At 46.2% G+C, this 25,862-nt stretch overlaps 1 protein-coding gene and 1 pseudogene across 2 annotated transcripts in view; both read right to left on the bottom strand.

Annotated features, from left to right (window-relative positions):
• Positions 1-25,862, bottom strand: part of lpar3 (lysophosphatidic acid receptor 3) — a 56,769-nt gene that overhangs the window by 20,541 nt on the left and 10,366 nt on the right. Inside the window, exons 1-3 of one of the 2 annotated variants that reach the window (XM_080195098.1) lie at positions 18,186-18,272; positions 11,251-11,338; positions 8,920-9,675 (exon numbers count right to left, since the gene is read on the bottom strand). In XM_080195098.1, coding sequence (XP_080051224.1) covers positions 8,920-9,661 — 742 coding nt within the window. In that variant the 5' untranslated portion in view covers positions 9,662-9,675; positions 11,251-11,338; positions 18,186-18,272. Of the gene's footprint in view, positions 1-8,919; positions 9,676-11,250; positions 11,339-18,185; positions 18,273-25,862 lie in introns of those variants that run through there. The other variant, XM_080195097.1, reaches the window with a different exon arrangement.
• Positions 1,723-7,151, bottom strand: LOC145348704 (magnesium transporter NIPA3 pseudogene; annotated as a pseudogene).

Genomic DNA, 25,862 nt, shown 5'->3' with positions numbered 1-25,862 from the left:
TCGAAGCTGCCTTCAGGCCCATTATCTGAGTTTCTACGTTTTATCTAGATCAAACTCAAATATTTTTCCATCTGGTTAGTAATTCCCAGAATCACGGATTCCAAAGGAGGGTTGACTGGGGAGGGTGGTCAGTGGGGGGAGGGAGGCAGTGGGAGGGGGTAGTGAAGCTTGTGGTCACATTTATGATGTCCCATCCTCACTACCCACCCCCCGCCCCCACAACATGCTGTGTCGTAGCCAGCGACCTGAGAAAAACCTCTACAACTGCATCCTGAACTCCCACTCTTGCTTCTAAACTGCAGCCTTGAGATTTGGTTTCCATGGCTACCACTGCCGATCCCTGGTCACAGCCCATGAAAGGACTGTTAGGGAGGAATTACTAGAAGTCAGGCATGTGGAAAGGAAGTTGAGAAGATTATGAAAGGAACAATCAATACCTCGACCGCAGCGCTTACGTAAACAAGTCAAAGTTAGTCTGGGGTTAACAATCCAGGGGCAGAAATACTGGACGGAGGCCCAAGGCCCGAAATTTGAGGAGTTACAACCGGGTCCAGGCCACTGCAAGAGCAGCTTGACAAACCCCCACTCCCAACGTCCTTTCCTCATAACCCCTGAAATCTATTTTCTCCTCAGGTTATGAAACAATTCTCTTTGGAAGCCACAATTAAGCCTGGCTCCTCCATACTTTTTGAACAGCACATTCCAGATGTTAACCACTCGCTGCCTGAGAACAATTTTCATCAGGTCATCTTTGGCTCTGTTATCAGACACCTTAAATCCGTGTCCTCTGGATCTCAGCCACAGGATCACAGAAAGAATCAGAGAAACCCTACGGTGCAGAAAGAGGCTATTTGGCCCATCGAGTCTGCACTGACCACAATCCCACCCAGGCCCTACCCCCATATCCCTTCAAATTTACCCACTAATCCCTCTAACCTACCCATCTCAGGACACTAAGGGGCAATTTTAGCGTGGCCAATCAACCCAACCCGCACATCTTTGGACTGTGGGAGGAAACCGGAGTACCCGGAGGAAACCCACGCAGGCACGAGGAGAATGTGCAAACTCCACACAGACCCGAGCCCGGAATCGAACCCAGGTTCCTGGAGCTGTGAAGCAACAGTGCTAACCCACTGTGCTACCGTACCACCCATTTTTTGTTTTCTTTTTCTTTTTTTCCTCAAATGCCAGATAATTTTATTCATGGCATGCAATAACTTAGTTTAAAAAAAGTACTGTCACAATATTTTAAAAAGCTTTGTGCGCTACATATTACAGCATAATTTGCAGGGCCAGATTTTAATCTTTATGCTGATAAGAATCATTTTAATTGTGCATAACGCCAAGCACAAGAATTCCATTATCCAAAGACGGAACATTCACATTATCTCTCATCATGTGAATCCTCAAACTGGAATGAGTCTCCTACTTAGAAGTCAAAATGCTTTCAAGTTATATGACCATGGAACACATTTTTCTTCATTGCATCATTCTGCTTAACTGGGGCTACTGCTAACCCACTTTCGTGCAAAAAACAATTTTGAATAATGAGTAATAAACTGTAAAATCTATAACTGAATACAATATACCTAAGAATCCTTTCAATAGCAGCTTGAGGATGTTGGAATCCTTTCAATGCATTGATGGTACGCAAGGTTTCTGCTGACCTCAAAATGTTCTAAGAGGTAGCCATTTATTGGAAAGTCATGCAAGTTTTTCTGGTTACCTCAGGTTAGAACACTCCTTAAAACCAACATCTCTCCCATTGAAGAATAAGTGCATGTCATCATCATAAACAGCAGAAGGGACTGTCCATGTTGTCTAGCAACGTATGATAGTCATCAAGGCCAAATCTGTTCCTCCCCGCTGCCTCATTTTTCTTAATGAGAGATTTTAATTGTTCCCAGGCGAATTGAACTTCCTCAAAAGCATGAAGTCAAAAAGATGCCTAGGATGACGGTACAGAGTCCACTGATAATCCCAAAGGTATCCTTAATTACCACATTGTTCCATTCTTTGAAAAGGATAACAGAGCAAATTAAGATGGTAGTAGTGAAGAATACATAGAAATATGGGTCACTGTGGAGGTGTTGAAGATATCTAGAGCTTTATTTAAGTCATTGTTTTGCGGGCTGACAGACATTATTGAAATGGCGAGGAGAATCCACCTCAGGGGTTTGTCAACTACTGGTTTCCTGTCAAACAGCTCCTTTGTGGCAATACCTAATCCCCTCACAGATGATACCAAAAAGGCTCCAGTCAGTGAACAATTAGCGACATAGATCAATATATTGGTCCCATTTTGGGGGCAGCAAATATTATCAACAAAAGGGAGGCTATAACTATCACAGAATCACTACAGTACACAAGGGGACCATCTCACCCATCGAGTCTGCACCAAACACAATCCCACCCGGCTCTCTTCCCATAACCCCATGCGTTTACCCCAGCAAGTCCCCCTGACACTGGGGTCAACTTAGCAAGGCCAATCCACCTAACCCGCAGATCTTTGGACTGCGGGAGGAAACCAGGACACCCCGAGGAAACCCACGTAGGCATGGGGAGAATGTGCAAACTCCACACAGAAAGGGACTGAGGCCGGGATTGACCCTGGGTCTCTGGCGCTGTGAGGCAGCAGCGCCACCAGGCTTCCACCTCTGGGAAGAGTTCCTCCCTATTTATTCTGTCCAGATCCCTCATGATTTTGGACACCTCTTGAAGTCTGTCATCATCCTCCTCACCGTCCACAATAATCCCATCAGTTAATTTGAAAGCTGTGTCCTGCAAGTCTGAGGTACATTTTGAGGAGCATCGTATAAGAAGCGGGAGAGGAGAAAGTGGTGAGGATTCAGGAGAAAATTCCAGAGTTTAGGCTCTCAACAGCTGAAGGCAAGGCCGCCAATAATATAGAAATTGATGCAAAATATTGGATTTGGAAGCATCCCTGAGGGTTGTAGGGCTGGAGGTGGTGATAGGGAGGGTTGAAGCCAAGGAGGTTTTTGTCTGGGCAGGTGTCACACTCACACAGGATGTCATTTGTGATTTTGTTTAGAGCTGTTTATGCACAACATTAGAAAACTGATTTAAAGTTAGAATTTATTTATTCACCACAAATGAGGCTTACATTAACACTGCAATGAAGTTACTGTGACATTCCCCTAGTTGCCACATTCCAGCGTCTGTTTGGGTCAATGCGCCTAACCCGCACATCTTTGGACTGTGGGAGGAAACCGGAGCACCCGGAGAAAACCCACACGGGGAGAACGTGCAAACTCCACACAGACAGTGACCCAAGCCGGGAATCGAACCCAGGTTCCTAGCGCTGTGTAGCAGCAATCCTAACCACTGTGCGACAGACACACAGCAACGTGATTGATTCTTAGTTACCCTCTGAAAAGGCCAAGCAAGACACTCAGGGCCCGGTTTCACCATTTGGAGTCTAAGGGCCGGATCCGGGCGTAATACAGATCCGAGGCCGGAATTCTCTTTGTAGCGCGCCCATACACTATTTGCTGGCTCCAGTCTGATCCACACTGCGGGCGGGGCTTAGCGCTGCCGGGACGATCGGATCTCCGAACTGCGCGCGTGCGCAGTTAGAAAAAAATTGGAAAAAGCGCGCCTGGGGTCGGGAAAGGAATAAAAAAAAGCAGAAAACGGAGAGAGCGGCTCTCTGACACGGATCATCTCTCTGGAGGAGGAGGGGGTGGCTGAGGTGGGTCAGAGCATCCTCAGGGTAGGGGGGTGGGGTGGGGTGGCGGGGGTGCGCGGATGGATCTCTGGTGGAGATCTCTGGACCAGGGTGGTTTATACGGAAACACTGCTCACCACAGCATTTCCAGCGATTGTTCACAGCGAATGATTGTCTGCTAATGGAGATAATCCACTAAATGCTGTGAGTAATGTTTTTAACACAATAAATACATTCAATCGCTCCATTACCTGTTCACAGCTCCTGATAGCAACACGCCCACTCCGGGAGGAGGAGGGGTCACCCGCAGAGTGGCAGCGGACCCTCCTGCCCCCCCCACCAGAGATCCATTTGCCCCCAGCCCCCCCACCATCAGTGAGCGATCCCCCCGACCACCAGGCAACAATCAGCTCTCTCGCCCACCCCAATCCCAGAGGTACATCAGAGCCGCCTCCCTCCTCCACCCCGCCCCCACCACACCGCGCCCCCGGAGGGTGATCTGGGTCGGAGAGCTGCTGCAGACTCTGGAGCCGGTTCGGAGGTTCCCCTGCAAAATAAGAATCGGCTTCGGATTTTTATTCGGCAGGTCGCTTACAGAGCGGATCCGGAATGGCCCAGGAGAAGGTAAAGTGGGATCTGGCGGGAGAGTTCACTAAATCGATTTCAATGCATGCTAACGCATTTAAATCATCGAGTCACCCGATTGGGGCGCGGACCGGATGCGCGCCCGAAACGGGTGTCGGTAAAGCCGCGATCTGCTCGGATTCGGGTACAGATGGCGCTAAAGGCCCGACGCCCAAATTTACCACGGCTTTACACCTGAAAACAGGCGCGAATTTTTAAGAGCAATAAAGGGATAGGCAACAAACGCTAGCCCAGACATATCCCCTTAACATTAGAACATAAGAACATAAGAACATAAGAAATAGGAGCAGGAGTAGGCCATCTGGCCCTTCGAGCCTGCCCCGCCATTCAATAAGATCATGGCTGCTCTGTCGTGTCTCAGTTCCACTTTCCCGCCCTCTCCCCATAACCCTTAATCCCCTCTCTTATCAAAAACCCATCAACCCGCTTCTTAAAAATATTTAGCGAGGCAGCCTCCACCACTTCAACGGGCAGAGAATTCCAGAGATTCACCACCCTTTGAGTGAAGAAGTTCCTCCTCAACTCCGTTCTAAACCGCCTCCCCTTTATCTTGAGGCTGTGCCCCCTAGTCCTACTGTTTTTTTTGAGCGGGAAGAGTCTCTCCACCTCTATCCTATCCATCCCATTCATCATCTTATACGTCTCAATGAGATCTCCCCTCATTCTTCTAAACTCTAACGAGTACAAGCCTAGTTTATTCAGCCTCTCCTCATAGCTCAATCCCCTCAACTCCGGTATCAGCCTAGTAAACCTCCTCTGCACTCCCTCCAGAGCCAAAATATCCTTGCGCAGGTGCGGTGCCCAAAACTGCACACAGTACTCCAGCTGCGGCCTCACCAATGCCCTATACAGCTGCAGCAAGACCTCCCTACTTTTATATTCAATCCCCCTCACGATGAAGGCCAGCATCCCATTCGCCTTCCTGACCACCTGCTGCACCTGCAGGCTGGGTTTTTGCGACTCATGCACAAGGACCCCGAGGTCCCTCTGCACCGTCGCCTGCTGCAGTTTTTCGCCACGTAAGTAATAGTCCTTCCTACCATTCTTCCTACCAAAGTGGACCACCTCACACTTGCCAACATTAAATTCCATTTGCCATTTCCTGGCCCATTCGCCCAGCCTATCTAGATCCTTCTGCAGACTCTCCACACCCTCCGCACAATTTGCCTTAAAGAATAATAAAAACTCTTATCACTCCTGGAACATCCGTTGGGTTTTGGAAGCCTGTCAGGCAAGTTCAAAACTACAACCCTGAGGCTTTTCCTATTCGCTCCTGTGCATGTCACTGGCTGGGCCAGCGTTTGTTACCGTCCTTAATTACCCTCCAAGTGAGTGTCTCACTTGGCCATTTCACAGGGCAGTCAACCACATTGCTGTGGCCTTGGAGTCACATATAGGCCAGACCAGGTAAGAGTGGCAGATTTCCTTCCCTAAAGGACGTTAGTGAACCTGATGGGTTTATAACACAATTGACAATATAGAATATAGAACATTACAGCGCAGTACAGGCCTTTCGGCCCTCGATGTTGCGCTGACCAGTGGAACCAATCTAATGACCCTCTAACCTAAACTATTCCAATGTTATCCATATGCCCATCCACTGACCATTTGAATGCTGCAGGCAGGGCATTCCACACCCTTACTACCCTCTGAGTAAAGAACCTACCTCTGACACCCGTCCTATAATTATCACCCCTCAATTTAAAGCTATGTCCCCTCATGTTAGCCATCACCATCCGAGGAAAAAGGCTCTCACTGTCCACCCTGTCTAACCCTCTGATCATCTTGTATGCCTCAATTAGGTCACCTCTTAACCTTCTTCTCTCTAACGAAAATAACCTCAAGTCCCTCAGCCTTTCCTCATAAGACCTTCCCACTATACAGGGCAACATCCTGGTAAACCTCCTCTGCACCCTTTCCAATGCCTCCACATCTTTCTTATAATGTGGCAACCAGAACTGTACACAATACTCCAAGTGCGGCCGCACCAGAGTTTTGTACAATTGCAACATGACCTCACGGCTCCGAAATTCAATCCCTCTACCAATAAAAGCTAACACACCTAGTTTCATGTATGTGAGAAGAACTTGATCACTTTTATTTAAGAGGCACTGAACCAGACAGATTTGCCTATTTCAGTTGGTGTTAGATTATATGACACTCTGCAGCTGATTTCTACAATGTTCTCAAGCATAATGAAATAAAAGACCTGTACTGTGTTAATCTGCTGACAACTTGCATGGTGCATTGTTACGAGAAGCGTTCTCAGTTGTTAATCAGAAAAGACTTCCTGGAACAAGTGCAGTCACGTCTAGATCACTGTTCGGTCGAGAGACTGCTTTGTCTCAGTGTGACTACGGAGCGGAGTGGAAGTGCAGGTTGAGGAGGTTGTTACAAGTGAGGAAATTCTGGATTCAAATAAAAAAAAGCACTGGTAACGTCAGCAAAATAGACAAAACACTGGAGGCAGGAATCTGAAACAGGCAACGGGGCTAATTCTCAAAACACTAACTGCATTTCTCTCACAGAGAATCCTTAACAGTGCAATCTGCACCTACTCTCCAAAACACCCTAACCCAGTAACCCTGCGCATTGATCAAGGCTAATCCACCCAACTTGTACACCTTTAGAGTGTGGGAGGAAACCAGAGCACCCAGAGAAAACCCATGCAAACACAGGGAGAATGTGCAAACTACACACAGTTAACCAAGCTGGGAGCGGAACCCGGGTTCCTGGCGCTGTGAGGCAGCTGTGCTAACCACTGTGCCACCATGCTAAAGTTGATCGATTTTTCCGTCTGGATATCACAGAAGTCCATCGCGGTTATTAAATCCGACCGGAAAGATTGGCTACTCTCTGGCAACGTTTGAATAATTCAGTCAGTGTCCTTCTTCCCCTCCTCCTCCATTTTAAACCACCTTTTTAAATGTCTACCGTTCTCCTCCCTCCCCAGCCCTGCCCCACGCCTCGGGTGATTTTCGATGCGTCAGCCCCCTCGCTTTTGCCAGAATTGTCTTTCAACATCTCTCGGCCAAACACGCACCAACGAAAGGCAATGTGTGGGTGGAGATGGGAGGTTGTTCGTCACATGTACAAATACAGCCAGAGGAGAGACATGTTCCAACAGGCTGGGGAAGGTTGGACTGTTACTCACAATAGGTTCCCGCATCATCTTTACTTAACAAACCCACAGGTCATCACTCGCAGTGCTCTCTGTTTATAAAGTGGGCAGGTCGCACAAACAGACTTGCTTCTTTTTAAAAAGAAAATGCCTTCTTGGTTTCTTAAATTAATTCTTTCACGGGACCTGGGTGAGACCAGCATTTATTGCCCATCTCTAACTGCTCCTGAACCGAATGGTTTGCTGAACCATTTCAGGCGCCATTTAAGATGTAGCCGTGGGTCTGGAGCCACATGTAGGCCAGGCTGGGAAAGGACAGCAGATTTCCTTCCTTCAAACAACACTAGCGAACCAGATGATTTTTTTTTCCAACAACTGAGTTGTTGTAAAAAATGGTGAGTTTCCATCTCACCATTACTGACCTTATGTTCCAGGTTTTATTAATTGGACCTAAATTTCCACCAGTTTCCTTGGTGAGATTTGAAGCCCTGTCCCCAGGGCATTTCCTGGGCCTCTGGATCATTGATCAGAGAATCCTACAGTGCAGAAGGAGGCCATTTGGCCCATTGAGTCTGCACCGATCACAATCTCACCTAGGCCCTATCCCCATAACCCCATGCATATACCCCAACTAGTCTCCCTGACGCTAAGGGACAATTTAGCATGGCCACTCCACCTAACCCGCACATCTTTGGGCTGTGGGAGGAAACCAGGGCACCCAGAGGAAACCTACAGAGACTCGAGGAGAATGTGCAAACTCCACACCATGACCCAAGCCAACAATCAAAACCAGGTCCCTGGCGCTGTGAGGCAGCAGTGCTAACCACCGTGTCACCGCGCTGCCCCTGATTACTGTTGGTACACGGACACCACTGGTAATTCCAGTATTTATTACCCAACACTAGTTTCCCCAGGTTTTACACAATGGAGTAGAAACCTCAGAAGGCAGCTCAGCATCAACCACAATGGTGTATTAGCGACTGGAGTCACACCTCAGATCAGGGCTACCGGAAGCTTCCCTGAAAGGTGTTAGTCAGAACGCTGGAACCGGTTAAGGAGCTGAACTGGGTGGATGCTGAGAAAATATTTCCCTGGTTAGGTAATCCACAACTCTCAGTTATAGCCACGAAACGAGGAGTTGGGAAAGAAACTTCTTTACTCAAAGTGTTGTGAATCTTTGGGATTTTATATCAAAGGATGCCCATTCGTTGGGTTTATACAAGACAGAAGTCAATAGGTTAGTGGACGCTAAGGGAATGAAGAGGATGCGGGGAGAGTGCAGGAAGGAGGAGTTGGAGAAGTAGATTTTGTTGATTGATAGTGCAGGTTCAAAGGGCAAAGTGGCCTATTTCAGGTCCTATTTCCTATCCCTGTATGTTCAAAGTACAGAGGTGATGGGCCGAATGGCCCCTTTCTGTGTTGCAAGATTCTATAATTGTAATAAGTGAATAAGTTGGTCACCTACCCAGAACAGTCACAATGGTCTTAATTAGCTTCATCGGCATCTTGCTGCGTTTGATGGAGCCAGTGGTGTGAGACATCAAGTTCAAGGTTTTCTTTCTCACGTAGGTATAGATCCGTAAATATATCATTACAATGATGCAAAATGTGGAGAGGTTGAACAAAGCCCAGAAGGTCAAGAAACTCCGACTATAAATGGGGGCCAGTGAAGAACAGGTGCTGATGTGACAGATACAATTCCAACCCATGTTGGGGATAGCGGCCATGAAAATAGCCGTTCCCCAGATCGCCAGGATGAGGCAGGTCACGCGACGTTTCGACAGGTTACTGTGCAGCCTCATCTTCATGACGGAGAAGTAGCGTTCCATCGCTATAACCAGCAAGCTGTATAACGAGGCACAGAAACTCACGTCGAGGAGCGCCTGGCGCAGGAAGTACCATGGCACCGTCAGCTTCCTTGAAACGCTGCCGGTGTGAAACATCAGGAAGACGTATGCTAAGCTGGCAAAAATGTCAGCGGCTGCCAGGTTGGAGAGCAGGTAATAGAAAGGGAAATGGAAGCGGCGGGTCTGTACAACCGCAACGATGATCATTGCATTGCACAGAAAGATAAAAAGGCAGCAGATGATGCCAAAGCTTAACCCAATGTAGAACGTTTTCTCAAAGATATTGTCTTCGGAGCCGCTCATGTTGCTGCTGAGGTTGTAGAAGAACATCATTGTTTCGTTATAGTAACAGGTAGCCATCTTCTCCTCCAACTCTGTAAAGGAGAGAATGTGGATAAATTAAATATTGGACCAGCTGAAAAGTCCTTTCAGTAAACAGATGGGATGTAAATACTAGCAACAAGAATTCTATTTGATAAATGTTTACCAGGCAGCAGTTTATTCAGATTTCTCCTTGGCTGCAGTAAGGGCCTGGAGGTATCCAGACTTTTCCGTTTAATATTCTTTCATGGGACGTGAGCATTCCTGACAAGGTCAGCATCTATTCGGTGCTCCGGTTTCCTCCCACAGTCCAAAGATGTGCGGGTTAGGTGGATTGGCCATGCTAAAATTGCCCCTTAGTGTCAGGGGGACTAGCGAGGGTAAATGTATGGGTATAGGGTCAGGGTGAGACTGTGGTCGGTGTAGATGTAATGGGCCGAATGGCCTCCTTCTGCACTGTAGAATTCTATGATTCTATGTTTCTATTGCCCATCTCTAAGTGTCCTTGACAAGTGGTGGTAGTTGCTCTTCCAGAATTGCCCCAGAGTCTCTTAATTTGAAAATTAATCTCTAAATAAACCCTGGATACATTTTTGTGATAGTGTGGCCCCTTTAGGGGAACGAACCCTGAGGGCTATGGGATTGGGCTGGACCCAATGGGCAGGGGTAACATGGGAGGCAGTGCCAGTCAGGAGCAAGGGCGCATGTCTGGGCTTGAGGAGGAACTTCAGTGGAAGCCAAGAGGAAGAGTGTAGTTGTGTATTTAGTTCTATCTGACCATTGCTTGTTTATACATAATTAAATTGTTAACAATAAACCCTTTTTAACTTGAAGTCGCAATGAGTCACCCTCAAATTATTACAATTTCCAAGTCAGGATGATGATGGTTTGATATAAGATAATGAAAGGGATGGATAGGGTAGAGATAGAGAGATTCTTCCTGCTCAGAAAGGACAGCAGAACTAGAGGGCACAGCCTCAAAATAAGTGGGGGGGGCAGTTTAGATCGGAGTTGAAGAGGAACTTCTTCACTCAAAGGGTGGTGAATCTCTGGAATTCTCTGCCCGTTGAAGTGGTGGAGGCTGCCTCGCTAAATATTTTTAAGTCACGGGTAGGTATGTTTCTGATAGACAGGGGAATTAAGGGTTATGGGGAGAAAGCGGGAAAGTGGAACTGATCCACTTCAGGTTAGCCATGATCTTATTGAATGGCGGGGCAGGCTCGAAGGGCTAGATGGCCTACTCCTGCTCCTATTTCTTATGTTCTTATGTTTGGAGGGGAACATTCAGATGGTGGTGTTCCCAGATATTTGATGCCCTTGTTTTTCAAGATGTTCTAGTCAGCTGTGAGGTTGGAAGGTGCTGTCTATAACATCTGTGGGGAGAGAATAGAGCCAACCTTTCAAGTCTAGATGGCCCTTTGTCAGGGCAGCTCTGACAAAGTGTCACCTAGACTTGAAACGTTAGCTTATTTCACTCCCCACAGATACTGTCAGACCTACTGAGGTTTTCCAGCATTTTCTGTTTTTGTGTGTGGAATAAAACCTGCCCTTATACTGTCCGTATCCCTCTATCTCCTCATGTACCCATCCAGGTGCCTCTTAAATTTTGTTACTAATGTAGTCCTTACCCAGCACAACTCTGCTCCCCGCTGTAAAGCTCCACTCTGGGGCAACAGGTGAATTTATCCCTCTGTCCGCTTGAGAATATCCAGTCTCCTAAAGAGAAGTAGGAATAGAATGGTTATAATTTTTCAGTTCTTCTCCTTTATCCATGGTATCCAGGCTTGAGTTGGCCATGGGCAAATAGCATTCACAACATACAATATCCAATGGTCATTTTCTACAAGAGACAATCCAACCATCTCCATTTAACCTTCAATGGAATTATTTTCACTGACTTTATCAGCATTAACATTTTGTAAGTCACCATTAATCAGGAACTTATTTGCAAAAGCTACGAGAGCAGGTCAGAAGCTAGGAATCCTGCAGCGAGTAACTCAACTCCCAGCTCCCCAAAGCCTGTCCATCATCTACAAGGCACAAGTCAGGATTGTGATGGAATACTTTCCACTTGCCTGGAATGGGTGTAGCTCCAACAACACTAAATAAAGCTCAACACCTACCAGGAAATAGCAGCCTGTTGGATGGGTGCCCCATCCACCATCTTCAACACTCACTCCCTCCATCACTGATGTGCAGTAGCAGCAGTGTGTGCCATCTACAAGATGCACTGCAGCAATGCAACAAGAGGCCATTCACAGCTTCATCCTAGCCCACAAACTCTACATTCTGGAAGAAAAGCAGCAAATATATGGGTACCCCGCAACATGCATCTCCCCCTCCAGATCACAAACCAAGCTGACTTCAAAATGCTCCTCAAGATATGGTCAAAATCTTGAATTCTCTGCCCTTTGTGTGACTACAATAGTTCATGAGGTGACTCACTGCCACCTGAAGGTAATGGGCAATATACACTGACCATGCCAGTTACAACCTGGTCACATGAATGAACTTATACAAACAGCATGGTCCTTAATGCCTTCTAATGTGATCTGCACGGTACATACATCACCTACTAATGTTATTAATATGGTGCATACATGATCCTCAAATGTAATTAACATAGGCCGTTGGTGAGATCACACCTGGAGCATTGTGTGCAGTTTTGGTGTCCTTTTCTGAGGAAGGATGTCCTCACTATCGAAGGAAAGCAGTGAAAGTTTATCAGGCTGATTCCAGGGACGGCAGCTCTGTCATGTGAGGAGAGATTAAGTTGGTTCGGCTTAGATTCATTGAAGTTTAGAAGAGTGAGAGGGAATCTCATAGAAACTTATAAAATTTTAATAGGGTTAGATTGCTTAGATTCAGAAAGGATGTCCCCAGTGGTGAGGGAGTCCACATAGTTTGAGGATAAGAGGTAAACGTTTTAGGACTGAGACGAGGAGAAATTTCTTCACCCAGAGAGTGGTGAATGTTTGGAATTCACGACCACAAAATGTCGTTGAAGCCAAAACATTGTCTGATTTCAAGAAGAAATTAGATATAGCTCTTGGGGCTAAAGGGATATGGAGTGAAGGGGGGGATCAGGATATTGGATTTGATATCTGAGAAACAAAACTTCAACAGAGAAGTGAAAAAAACAGAGGTTTGAAGGACTGCTTCCACAGACCCGCACTCTCACAGTTCCTCAGTTGTGATGTGCTTCTAACAATTTGTTTACTTTCCATCCAGAATGGTTAATTATTCCGATCACAGTTCCCACTACTCTCCATCTTTAGATCCAGCGCCACTGGGATGATCTCCATCTGTCTGCTTTATCCCCCCCCACCACCACCATCTGATAAGTTTACTGATTACAAGCACCAGGAAATTCCGAAGTGGCTGCGTGTTCCAGGAGGATTGCTTTATGGTCCACGTACACAAGCAGGTTTGTGATGCGGAGCCTGCATAATATAAACTGCAGAGGGACTCAAATTTCTTGGATCAAATTCAATGTCATCTCCTGGGACTAACACTGTAAAAAGCTATAAATTTTCATTCCCACCGCTAACCCAAACTTAGTCATAGAATTCCTACAGTGCAGGAGGAGGCCATTTGACCCATCGAGTCTGCAACGGCCACAATTCCCACTCAGCTCCTATCCCTGCAGCCCCAGGTATTTACCCTGCGGGTCCCCCTGACACTAAGTGGCAACTTGGTAGGGCCAATCAACCTAACATGCACATCTCCGGACTTTTGACTTATAACCTGCAGCTGACGATGGAGATAGGATCGAGAGGAGACCATTCAGCTCCTCTGGTCTCCATTCTGTCAGAACGTAGCTGAGCTCCATCTCAACTCCACCTATGGACCTTTGTTCCGCATCCAAGCAATATCATTGCCTAACAAAAATCTGTCAATCACAGTTTTAAAGGTTGATGTTCCAAAGGGACGTGTCCATAGAATCCTTATTAAGCAAAAGGAGGCCATTGGCCCATTGAGTCTATACAGATACTCTCTGATGGAATACCTTGCTCACGCCCTCTCCCCCATTTCATCCCTGTGATCCCACATATTCCCCATGACTAATTCGTCTAACCTACATATCTTTGGAATGTGGGAGGAAACCGGAGCACCTGGAGGAAACCCACGCAGACACGGGGAGAATGTCCGCCAACGCCTCTACTTTCTCAGAAGATGAAGGAAATTTGGCATGTCAGCTATACCTCTCACCAACTTTTACAGATGCACCAAAGAAAGCATTCTTTGCACTCTCTCCTCTTCTTCTCTATGAACGGTATGCTTTGTCTGTATGGTGCGCAAGAAACAATATTTTTCACTGAATGGTAATATATGTGACAATAAAAATCAAATCAAATGTGCAAATTCCACACAGAGAGTTGCCCAAGGCTAGAATCAAACCTCGGTCCCTGGGGCTGTAAGACAGCAGTGCGAACCACTGTGCCACCCCTCGCACTTGTACAAGGAATACAGTTCTGTAGAAGGATCATTTCGATCAGAAATGTTGGCCAGAATTCTCCAGTCTCGCACACCCTGCAGCCCCTGCCAGAACTTGATACTCAGCCAAATCTCCGTTCACTGCAGCGGAACTGGAAAATCCCAGTCGCGGGCGTGGTCGGAGATTTCCACAGATGCTGCCAGACCTGTTTCCAAACTTCCCCAGTCAGCTGGTCCAACTGCAGCAGCTGCTCAGACACAGGCGTAGCAAGCTGGGAAATGGCCTACCTCCATCACTGTGCTCTGAAGATGAAAACCCAGCCCAATATTTGCCTGATCAAGTTGCTCCCTCGTTTTGAGAGAACTCTTCAAGAGCGCTGCAGTTAATCCCAATGGAAATAAGAGCAGGATGCTTGAGAACAGAAATTGCTTTCGCCATCGTTTGTATCAATACAAAAAAAATCCCCATTGAGATATCTCTGATATTCAATCCTGCGGAGTCTCAATCAGATACAAGGTTAAAATTAGAGGCAATGCACTTTGTGAGGTGGTAATTGTACTAATAAGCAGGGGGCAGGACCACACAACATGGGCCACACACCCATGGTGACTGAAGGTCTAACTGTTCTGAAGAAAACATGAGAGATTAGCATGTAAAATTAAAGCATATGCGATGCAGGATCATGTATTGAGACAGATATAAGAACATAAGAAGTAGGAGCAGGAGTAGGCCACCTGGCCCTTCGAGCCTGCCCCGCCATTCAATAAGATCATGGCTGATCTGAAGTGGGTCAGTTCCACTTTCCCGCTTTCTTCCCACAACCCTTAATTCCCCTGTCTATCAAAAACCTATCTACCTGTGACTTAAATATATTTAGCGAGGCAGCCTCCACCACTTCAACGGGCAGAGAATTCCAGAGATTCACCACCCTTCGAATGAAGAAGTTCCTCCTCAACAGTTCTGATCTAAACTGCCCCCCCCCCCTTATCTTGAGGCTGTGCCCTCTAGTCCTGCTGTCCTTTCTAAGCAGGAAGAATTTCTCTACCTCTACCCTATCCATCCCCTGGAAAGCTGATTCACAGACAGGGAATAAAGAGTAGGAATAAATGGGTCATTTTCTGAATGGCAGGTAGTAACTAGTGAGGTACCACAGGGGTCAGTGCTGGGACCCCAGCTATTTACAATATATATTCATAATTTAGATGAGGGAACGAAATGTAATATCTCCAAATGTGCAGATGACATAAAGCTGGCTTGGAGGGTGAGCTGTGAGGAGGACGCAGAGATGCTTCAATGTGATTTGGACAAGTGTGTGGGTAACTGAATAGCAGATACAGTATAATTTGGATAAATGTGAGGTTTAAACAGGAGGGCAGGTTAAAGCTAAAATAAAGTTTATTTATTAGTCACAGGTAAGGCTTACATTAACACTGCAGTGAAGTTACTGTGAAATTCCCCTGGTCACCACAATCCGGTGCTCGTTCGGGTCAATGCACCCAACCAGCACGCCTTTCAGACGGTGGGAGGAAACTGGAGCACTCGAAGGAATACCATGCAGACACGGGGAGAATGTGCATACTCCACACAGACAGTTACCCAAGCCAGGAATCGAACCCAGGTCCCTGGTGCTGTGAAGCAGCAGTGCTAACCACTGTGCTGCCACGCTGAATGACTATAGATTGAGAAAGGAGAATGTGCCACGAGACCTGGGTGTCCTCATACATCACTCACTGAAGGTAAGCGTGCAGGTGCAGCAGGTGGTAAAGAAGGCAAATGGTATGTTGGCCTTCATAGCAAGAGAATGTCTTCCTGCAATTATATCAGGCCTCAGTGAGGCCACACCTGGAGTATTGTAATTTAGTGCCCTTATCATACGAGAAGAGATTGAATCGGTTAGGATTATATTCGCTGGAGTTTAGAAGAGTGAGGGAGATCGCATAAAAACCTATAAAATTCTAATTGGATTAGATAGAGTAGATGCAGGAAGGATGTACCCGATGGTGGGGATGTCCAGATCCAGGAGTCACAGTCTGAGGAGACAGGATAGACTCTCTAGGATAGAGATGAGGGGAAATTTCTTCACCCAAAGAGTGGTCAGCCTGTGGAATTTGCCACCACAGAAAGAAGTAGAGGCCAAAACATTGAATGCTTTCAAGAAGCAGCTAGACATAACTCTTAAACTGAAGGTGATCGAATGATATGGGGGGGGAGGCAAGATCAGACATTTCATGTCAAACGTCGCTCTGAGATAACCTGGACAGATATGATAAGATTGCCACATAAATAATCCAATAACACGCCTTTATCTCTATTATTCTATTGAGTTGGATGATCAGCCATGATCATAATGAATGGTGGAGCAGACTCAAAGGGCCAAATAGCCTCCTCCAACTCCTTTTTTCTATGTCTCTATGTAAAACACCATCTATAATGGATTTAAACTTCAGATTCTGATCCATTTCTGTTATAAAGTTTGAAGATTGAACAGAAGATTTAGACACAAGCTGACAATAGTTTAACTCAACTGTTTGGCCACTGAACATGAATAATACCCTTCCAAAATGCCAACCTGCCTCAGCCAATGGCGCTTTCATCTAGATTCTGATTACATCACGTCAATGTTTAAGGGCGTGTTCGATACGTGGTTAGAGAAAAGGATAATAATCGGATATGAGAACGGGGTGAGCATTCGATCAGATTAGAAATATTGCCCATGTGGAGGACAGAAGCCAGCAAGAACTGGGTGGGTCAAATGGTCTGGTTCTTTGTTGTAATTTTTGTACAGTTCTGAGTCATAAAGTCGTGCTTTCAAATCCCACCCAAGGTGCAAGCGCATGATGTCAGCTAGAGAGGGTATCTTGAGCTGGACTGGTGATTCATCACACTGACAACTGGGGGAAGCAGTGGTGGGCACTCGACTGGCATTTCAATCTGATTTGATATATTTTCATCACATGTATTAGTACACAGTGAAAAGTATTATTTCTCGCACGCCATACAGGCAAAGCATACTATTCATAGAGAAGGAAAAGAGACTGTAACACTACAGAATGTAGTGTTACAGTCATAGCTAGGGTACAGAGAAAGATCAACTTAATGCAGGGTAAGTCCATTCAAAAGTCTGACAGCAGCAGGGAAGAAGCTGTTCTTGAGTCGGTCGATAAGTGTCCTCAGACTTTTGTCTCTTTTTCACGACGGAAGAAGGTGGAACAGTGTTTGTTTGGGTTTGTGGATTAATGCAATTTTTATCCCATGTGAAGACCTGTGGTGATAGGAAGGGAAATGTTACACAGGGAAGCTGTTATACCCTGCGATCCAAAATGTCATTGGCGGCATGGTTATGACATGCCATGACCATAGGCACAGTGGTTAGCACTGCTGCCTCATAGCGTCAGGGACCCAGGCTTGAAGGACAAAGTCCTAAGGTGTGCGGGTTAGGTTGATTGGCCATGTTAAAAAATTGCCCCTTAGTGTCCTGAGATAGGTAGATTAGAGGGGTTAGTGGGTATGATGTGTAGGGATATAGGGGTAGGGCCTGGGTGGGATTGTGTTCGGTGCAGACTCGATGGGCCGAAGGGCCTCTTCCTGCACTGTAGGGTTTCTATGATTTCTATGACAACTGGAAGCGGTTTGCACAGTAACATTGGAAAAGAAAGTGTTCCCAGGTCCAGGAGAGAGAGAGATCAGGGGCAGTGGTGTTGGATAACTCTCGTACAAGCAGGATGGACCAAATTATCATCCTTCTGCACCTAATCATTCTCTGCTTCTATGGCTGCTTAACAGCGATGTGTTAGGAGGGATGAAAAAAAATCTGTCTTTTAAAGGACTTTTACAAAATGGTGGTTTACGGAATGAAGGGACCAGAGGAGGACAAGTTCAGCAAGAAAGGACCAAAAATCCAAAAATCTCTGCACTTCAGAGAGTTCCATGTCCAACGTCGCTCTGAGGTAACCTGGAGAGATATGATAAGATTGCCACATACCTGATCTGACAACACCCCTTTATCTCTGTATAACATCTATAACCTTGTATGTTGATTTCACTACAGTTCCTCTTTGTGAAAGAAAATGATTACAAAAAAGATAACTCACCCTAAGATATTACAGAAAGAGCAGAATTACTTACCTGCAACAGTCAATACCTCCCCCTAAAATTCAAAACGTATCCACGGAGCTCCAAAACATTTGGGGAGACGTCCTCTGCAGGAAGGTCTGAGGAGTTGTGAGCCGGTTTTTTTAGGGAACGCAGCCCAGCGCCTCAGTTTGTTTTGCAACTAAATCTGCGCTGAGGTTGAATAACCAGTTCCTCATTGTGCGGCACAAGGCAGAGATTGATTAGTCAGTGCTGCTGACTCCACAAGCCAAGCAAACACATGGCTCACAATCACTAATACCACTGCAATCGCTACACTCGTTATTCTCCAACATGTTCAGTCAAACTTTCACCAAAATCTGGCTGCCGTGCACACACAGGAGAAGCTTATGATCACACCGCTGTGCGGGTTTCCTGGCAGCGAGGGGCAGGAAACCCCATTAACAATGGCGGGAACACAAGATCCTGGCACCAATGAGTGGCACACCACTTCCAGCTGCTACATAACGTGCCGTGTAGGAGCAGAAAAATCCCACCCATCAGTGCAAATTGCCTCTGTCAGCATCCCTCATCAACTTTCCTTTTACCAATAGTCGCTTGGTCATACAGAGCTGGAGTATTGCTGAGAAAGAGACAGACTGTCGAAGCTTTTCGACTTGTACTCATCAGGATAGATTCACAAAGATTACCGAATCTCAAAGGGAACAATATTGCAATGAGAAGAGGGTGCTGGTTGGTTGGCAAGCACACTCTGATTGGTAGAGCTGTTGTGTTGCCATGGAGACTGCACCAGGAACTGGTCAACCATCAAGCTTTTATTAAAATTCAAACTGGGCAGGTTGACTCTGATTGGTCAAGGCATTGCCATGGGAAATTATACTTTTTATTACGTTTTGAGGAATTTACGCTTTATGAAATCCTGTGTTGTAGTTGGCGGAGTCCCTGCCTCTTAGCCAGGAACTCTGTGTTCGACTCCTGCCCAGGACTTGCTTTCAAAGAGTCATTACAAAGACAAACAGGTTGAGAATTAACCTCAAAATCCTTCTAACCTGTGCCAATGGCAGGTGGTAAGAGATTCCTGGTTAGCCATGTGATGGAATGTTGGAGCCTCCACCATCGCTGTCCTTAGCTCCAGACTACAACATACGTGGGAATGTGCACATTGCTATCACAACACTGACTTCCTGACCACTGCATTTTACAAGGTTTCCGTACAGACAAGTTGTTGCTGTTGTCACGAACAGTTTCTAACTTTGGATGAGCAATTTCTAAATTTAGCAACAGTCGGGGAGTCTGGCGAGGCGGCAATGAGATATAACTCTGGCCCGAAGTTTCCAGCCCTGCCCACCTGCTAGAATTTTACCACATCAGTCGGAGGGGAAACCTAACATGATGGGTCGGGGAAAATCCCAACTTCAATGTCGGTGTACATCTAAAAACACTGTGCTTTTGGATATGTCCCTCAGGGTCACTGTGTAGATGAGACCACCAGCAATTTGGAAAAAAAAGCCTGCTGAGCTGTCAAAAGTATTACGACAAGGAACTTAAAAAGCTAAAATAAATCTGCATATTTTTTATGATGACTTGGCTTCTTCAGATGTTAAACCAACAGTTTAATTCTGAGCTTTCTGGACCAGTATTAAGAATGCTTCTGAGATAACCAGAGATAACGATATAGAATTGGAATCTATTGCCGGAGATTCTCCGTGATTCAATGGGTGAGAGTGGAATTAGATTAATTTAACCGGACAATGAAGGAGGGGTGATAGGTGAGGATGGATTGTCAATCATAGCAAAGCTCTAGGTAGGTAAAACAAAATGGAAAGGTGATGCGTCATACTCACAATCATAAAGGATGTTGACTTGTAACGTCCATTCGGGGGCAGGAAGGGTAACTGATAGAATCATACAATCTCCAGCACGGAGACAGGCCCTTCAGCTCAAACTGGTCCATGCTGGCCAAAAAGCCCATCTAAGCTAACCCCATTAGCCTACATTTGGTATGCCATCGACTTCAGGAAGCATAAAGGAGAACATGCTCCAGTCTACACCAATGGGGATGAAGCAGAAAGGGTCAAGAGCTTCAAGTTTTTAGGTGTCCAGATCACCAACAACCTGCCCTGGTCTCCCCATGTCGACATTATAGTTAAGAAAGCCCCATCAATGCCTCTACTTTCTCGGAAGACTAAGGAAATTTGGCATGTCAGCTACAACTCTCACCAACTTTTACAGATGAACCACAGAAAGCATTCTTTCTGGTTGTATCACAGCTTGGTATGGGCTCCTGCTCTGCCCAAGATGACAAGGAACTACAAAAGTCGTTAATGTAGCCCAATCCATCACACAAACCAGCCTCCCATCCATTGACTCTGTCTACACTTCCTGCTTCCTCAGCAAAGCAGCCGGCATAATTAAGGACCTCACGCACCCCGGACATTCTCTCTTCCACCTTCTTCCTTGAGGAAAAAGATACAAAAGTTTGAGGTCACGTACCGACCGACTCAAGAACAGCTTCTTCCCCGCTGCTGTCAGGCTTTTGAATGGACCTACTTTGCATTAAATTGATCTTTCTCTACACCCTGTAACACTACATTCCACACTCTTATGCTTCCTTCTCTATGAACAGTATACCTTGTCTGTATAGCGCGCAAGAAACAATACTTTTCACTGTATGTTAATACATGTGACAATAATAAATCAAATCAAATCAAATCTAAAAACCTTTCATAAGAACATAAGAAATAGGAGCAGGAGTAGGCCATCTAGCCCTTCGAGCCTGCCCCGCCATTCAATAAGATCATGGCTGATCTGAAGTGGATCAGTTCTACTTTCCCGCTTTCTCCCCATAACCCTTAATTCCCTTGTCTATCAGAAATCTGTCAGAAATTTCCTATCCATGTATCTTTCTAAGTGCCTTTTAAATGTTGTCAATGCTCCTGCAGCATGGCTAGTGCAGGCTTGGAGGGCCGAAGGGCCTGTTCCTGTGCTGTAATTTTCTTTGTTATTTCTTTGTTCTTTGTTCCCAACCACTTCCTCCGGCAGCTCATCCCACATACGTGCCACCCTCTGTGTAAAAACATTGTTCCTCAGGTTCCCATTAATTCTTTCCCCTTTTAACTTAAACCTATGCCCTCTAGTTCTTGATTTCCCCAACCCTGGGAAAAAGACTGAGTGCATTCATCCTATCCATGCCTCTCGTCATCTTATATACCTCTATAAGATCACCCCTCAGTCTCATATGCTCCAAAGAGTGAAGTCCTCACCTATCCAATCTCCGTACAACTCAGTCCCTTAATCCAGCAGTGCAGCGACGCTGATCGGCTGTTGCGGGGAAGATTTGCATTGGGTGGTCAGTTCTTCCAGAAAGTGGACCTCGGCAAGACACCATCCCATATGCGAAGACATATGAGATTGGAAAGAGAGGAGCAGTAACTCAGCACACACACTGGTCAGCTACTTATTGAGAGAGGGAGAGTTGAGGGAGGAAGGGAAGTGACTCCGTTTATGACCAGCTTGGGACTGACATGATAAGGAAGAAATTGGAGACTGATACCAGGCTCAGTGAGCAGGAGGGATGTGGCAGAGAGAGCTGATAGCCTCAAGCTTCCTGACAAAGAAGGTGATGAGCACATTGCTCTGTTTTTAGACAGGATAGTGGAGGAAAGAGTTTAAGAGAGGACAGACAGTGGTGAAAGGAAACTGCAAGTTACACTGATAATAAAGGATGATGCTAATATAGTGAAGTAGTCCTGGCAGAGGTGAGCTTGTTTCGAAAGTGCATCATCAACATTCAAATCTATGCTGCTTAAAGAACAAAGAGAACGAAGAAAATTACAGCACAGGAACAGGCCCCTCGGCCCTCCAAGCCTGCACCGGCCATGCTGCCACACTGAACTAAAGTCCGCTACCCCTCCGGGGATCATATCCCTCTATTCCCATCCTATTCGTGCATTTGTCAAAATGTCCCTTAAAAGTCACTACCGTATCCGCTTCCACTACCTCCCTCCGGCAGCGAGTTCCAGGCATCCCTTAAGGAACTGAAGATGGGGAATTGATGTGTAGAAATAATTAGAGTGGGTTAAGAGTTTAATTGAGAATCTGAACCATACTAATACATGAACAACATTTGATGAAGCATGGTTTATATGCACAATTGTGCAAGAGTGTGCATAATAGTGTGCAATGGGTAAACGTGTATTCATCTCTTGACATAAGAGCATAAGAAATAGGAGCAGGAGTACGCCATCTAGCCCTTCGAGCCTGCCCCGCCATTCAATAAGATCATGGATGATCTGAAAAGGATATGGTATGATAATAATGTTTTTTCTCTTTTAATTCACAGGTTTTAAGTCGGTCCACCTTGTTGTCTGACAAGGGGCATACAGGCGATGGGTCGTACTTGGGCTGCTCTTGAATGTTCGAGATTGGCCTAGTGCTTCATGTCGTTACTGTGTGTTTAAACTGGACCAGATGCTGGGCAACACGACAGCTCAGTGACTATCACTGATTGCTGTGCAGACACATGGATTTGGGCCAGTGTCTGTGGGAGTTTGCGCATTCTCCCCATGCTTGCGTGGGTTTTCTCCGGGTGCTCCGGTTTCCTACCACACCCCAAAGATGTGCTATTAGGCTGATTGGAGGTAATAAATTGTCCCTAAATTAGTTTCCCTCAATGTGGATGGCCGTAAACAATAGATAAGGGTCATGGGTGGAGGGGGGGACTGGTAATGTTAAAATGGCGGCGCGGGCTCGTTGGGCCAAAGGGCCTGTTTCCCGGGCTGTTTTTGTTCTTTGTTCTTTGTTCTTTGGATCAGTTCCACTTTCCCACTTTCTCCCAAATCAGGGAAACCCCAGAGGACCATCAGCCGTATCGAACATGGATTCTTGTTGAACCAGTTGTCTGAGGCTATTCGTGGCAATGGGGGGGAAACCTCGTTCAGGCCATGGAAATCTGCATCACTTGACCTCTCTGTCAACATCCAGAACAATAATTGAAACTCACAGCTGAAGAAGTGTTGGATTTAGGTTTAAGGGACTGAAATTTCTGGGTGTAATTTGACAATAACGTAAGCACTGCCAGATGGTAATGCTTTGCCAAATTGCTTACGTTACTCCTTCCCAAAGGTATTTGCAGGAAATTGATCCTAAACGTACCTCCCGGTGCCAGTGGACTCTGACAATGTGGGGAGAATACAGCATCAGTGCTTCGTTATCCCTTTGGCACATTGCACTTTCATTTATATATCAGGACCTGGCAAATGTGAAAAGCATAAATATTTGAAAAATATAAAATAAATCTGAGCCACATGTACAAATATCTGTTAATTATACCCAGTGATGAGTGAATCCAAATACCAGGTCAGTCAGTTTCAGCACTGTCTGTTCCTCTATTCTGTTAGAATTAGTGAGATCACAATCTAGAAACTCAGGGCAATGTTCCAGGGAATATTGTTGCCTTGCTTTCAATCCCAATAATACCAGTTCCTGGCTGGGGCAAGCCTAAGGTTGACCAGTTAACGTGTTTACTGATGGAAGGTCCACAATGTTATCTGCACCCAATTTTCCCGAAAGGTTTATTTCTCTGCTTCAATAATTCAGCTCGCCTCCATTCCCCCCCCCGCACCCTCTCTTCTCCTGCCTCCCACCAGAAGCAAAGTCTTTGTGGATTCTGAGCCACCCTGCACTGAGGGGCGGCTAAATGGAGGCCAAGTGGAGCCTCTGCCCCTCGCTAAGGAGGTAATCCTACCTTCCGGAGCTAATGGCGAATCCAACATGGCAAATTACCGCCCCATTGGTCTACTCTCGATCATCAGTAAAGTGATGGAAGGGGTCACCAGCAGGGCTGGGAAGCAGCATCTGTTTACCAATAGGTTTTATTGGTAGAGGGATTGAGTTTCAGAGCCGTGAGGTCATGTTGCAGCTGTACAAAACTCTGGTGCGGCCGCACTTGGAGTATTGCGTACAGTTCTGGTCGCCACATTACAAGAAAGATGTGGAAGCATTGGAAAGGGTGCAGAGGAGGTTTACCAGGATGTTGCCTGGTATGGTGGGATGGTCTTATGAGGAAAGGCTGAGGGACTTGAGGTTGTTTTCATTAGAGAGAAGAAGGTTAAGAGGTGACCTAATTGAGGCATACAAGATGATCAGGATTAGATAGGGTGGACAGTGAGAGCCTTTTTCCTCGGATGGTGACGGCTAACATGAGGGGACATAGCTTTAAATTGAGGGGTGATAATTATAGGACGGATGTCAGAGGTAGGTTCTTTACTCAGAGGGTAGTAAGGGTGTGGAATGCCCTGCCTGCAGCAGTTGTAGACTCGCCAACTTTAAGGGCATTCAAATGGTCAGTGGATGGGCATATGGATAACATTGGAATAGTTTAGGTTAGAGGGTCATTAGATTGGTTCCACTGGTCGGCGCAACATCGAGGGCCGAAGGGCCTGTACTGCGCTGGAATGTTCTATGTTCTAATAGCCTGTTCACTGCCGCTCAGTTTGGGTTCTGCCCAGGGTCACTCAGCTTCTGACCTCATTACAGCCTTGTTCAAACATGGACAAAAGAGCTGAACTACAGGAGTGAGGTGAGAGAGACAGCCATCAACATCAAGGCAGCAGTCAGCTGAGCGTGGCATCAGGAGCCCTAACGAAACTGGAGTCAATGGGATTCAAGGGCAAAACTCTCCACTGGTTGGAGCCGCTCCTGGCACAAAAGAAGATGGTTATGGTTGTGCAGGGTCAGTCTTCTCAGTTCCAGGACATCACTGCAGGAGTCCCTGAGGGTAGTGTCCGAGGCCCAACCATCTTCAGCTGTTTTATCAATGATCTTCCTTCCATCGGATGTTTGCTGATGACTGCATAATGTTCAGTCCTATTTGCGATTTCTCTGATACTGACACAGTCCATGTCCAAATGCAGCAAGACCCAGACAAAACCCAGGCTTGGGCTGACAAGTGGCAAGTAATGTTCATGCCACACAAGTGCCAGGCAATGACCTTCTCAAATGAGTCAGAACTTAACCATTGCTCCTTGGCATTCAATGGCATTGCCATCACTGAAATGCTACCATCAATATCCTGGTGGTTACCATTGATCAGAAACTGAACTGGACCCAGCCGTATAAATACAGTGGCTACAATGGCAAGTGACAGGCTAGAAATACTGCGGCGAGTAACTCACCTCCCAACTTCACAAAATCCACTATGTACAAGTAACAAATCAGGAGTGTGATGGAATATCCCCCACTTGCCTGGATGGGCTCAGCTCCAACAACACTCAACAAGTTTGATACCATCCAGGACAAAGCAGCCCATCGACATCCACAAACATCCATTCCCTCTACCATTGACACTCAGTAGGAGCAGTGTGTACCATCTACAAGAAGTACTGCAGGAACTCACCAAGGTTCCTTAGGCAGCACCTTCCAAACCCACGACCATTACCATCCAGAAGGACAAGAGCAGCAGATACCTGGGAATACCATCACCTGGAGACTTCCCTCTAAATCAGTCATCATCCTGCCTTGGAAATATGTCATCGTTCCTTCACTGTCGCTGGATCAAAACCTTAGAATTGCCTCTCTAACAGCACTGTGGGTGTACCTACACCACAGAGACTGCAGCAGTTCAAGAAGGCAGCTCGCCACCACTTTCTCAAGGGCATGTAGGGATGGGCAATATACGCCAGCCTAACCAGTGATGCCCATGTCCCACGA

The sequence above is a fragment of the Carcharhinus amblyrhynchos genome, chromosome 9 (genome assembly GCF_965287045.1).
Source record: "Carcharhinus amblyrhynchos chromosome 9, sCarAmb.v2.hapA, whole genome shotgun sequence".
NCBI lineage: Eukaryota > Metazoa > Chordata > Chondrichthyes > Carcharhiniformes > Carcharhinidae > Carcharhinus > Carcharhinus amblyrhynchos.
Note: the sequence above shows the minus strand (reverse complement) of the source record. Positions and strands in the feature narration are given on the sequence as shown.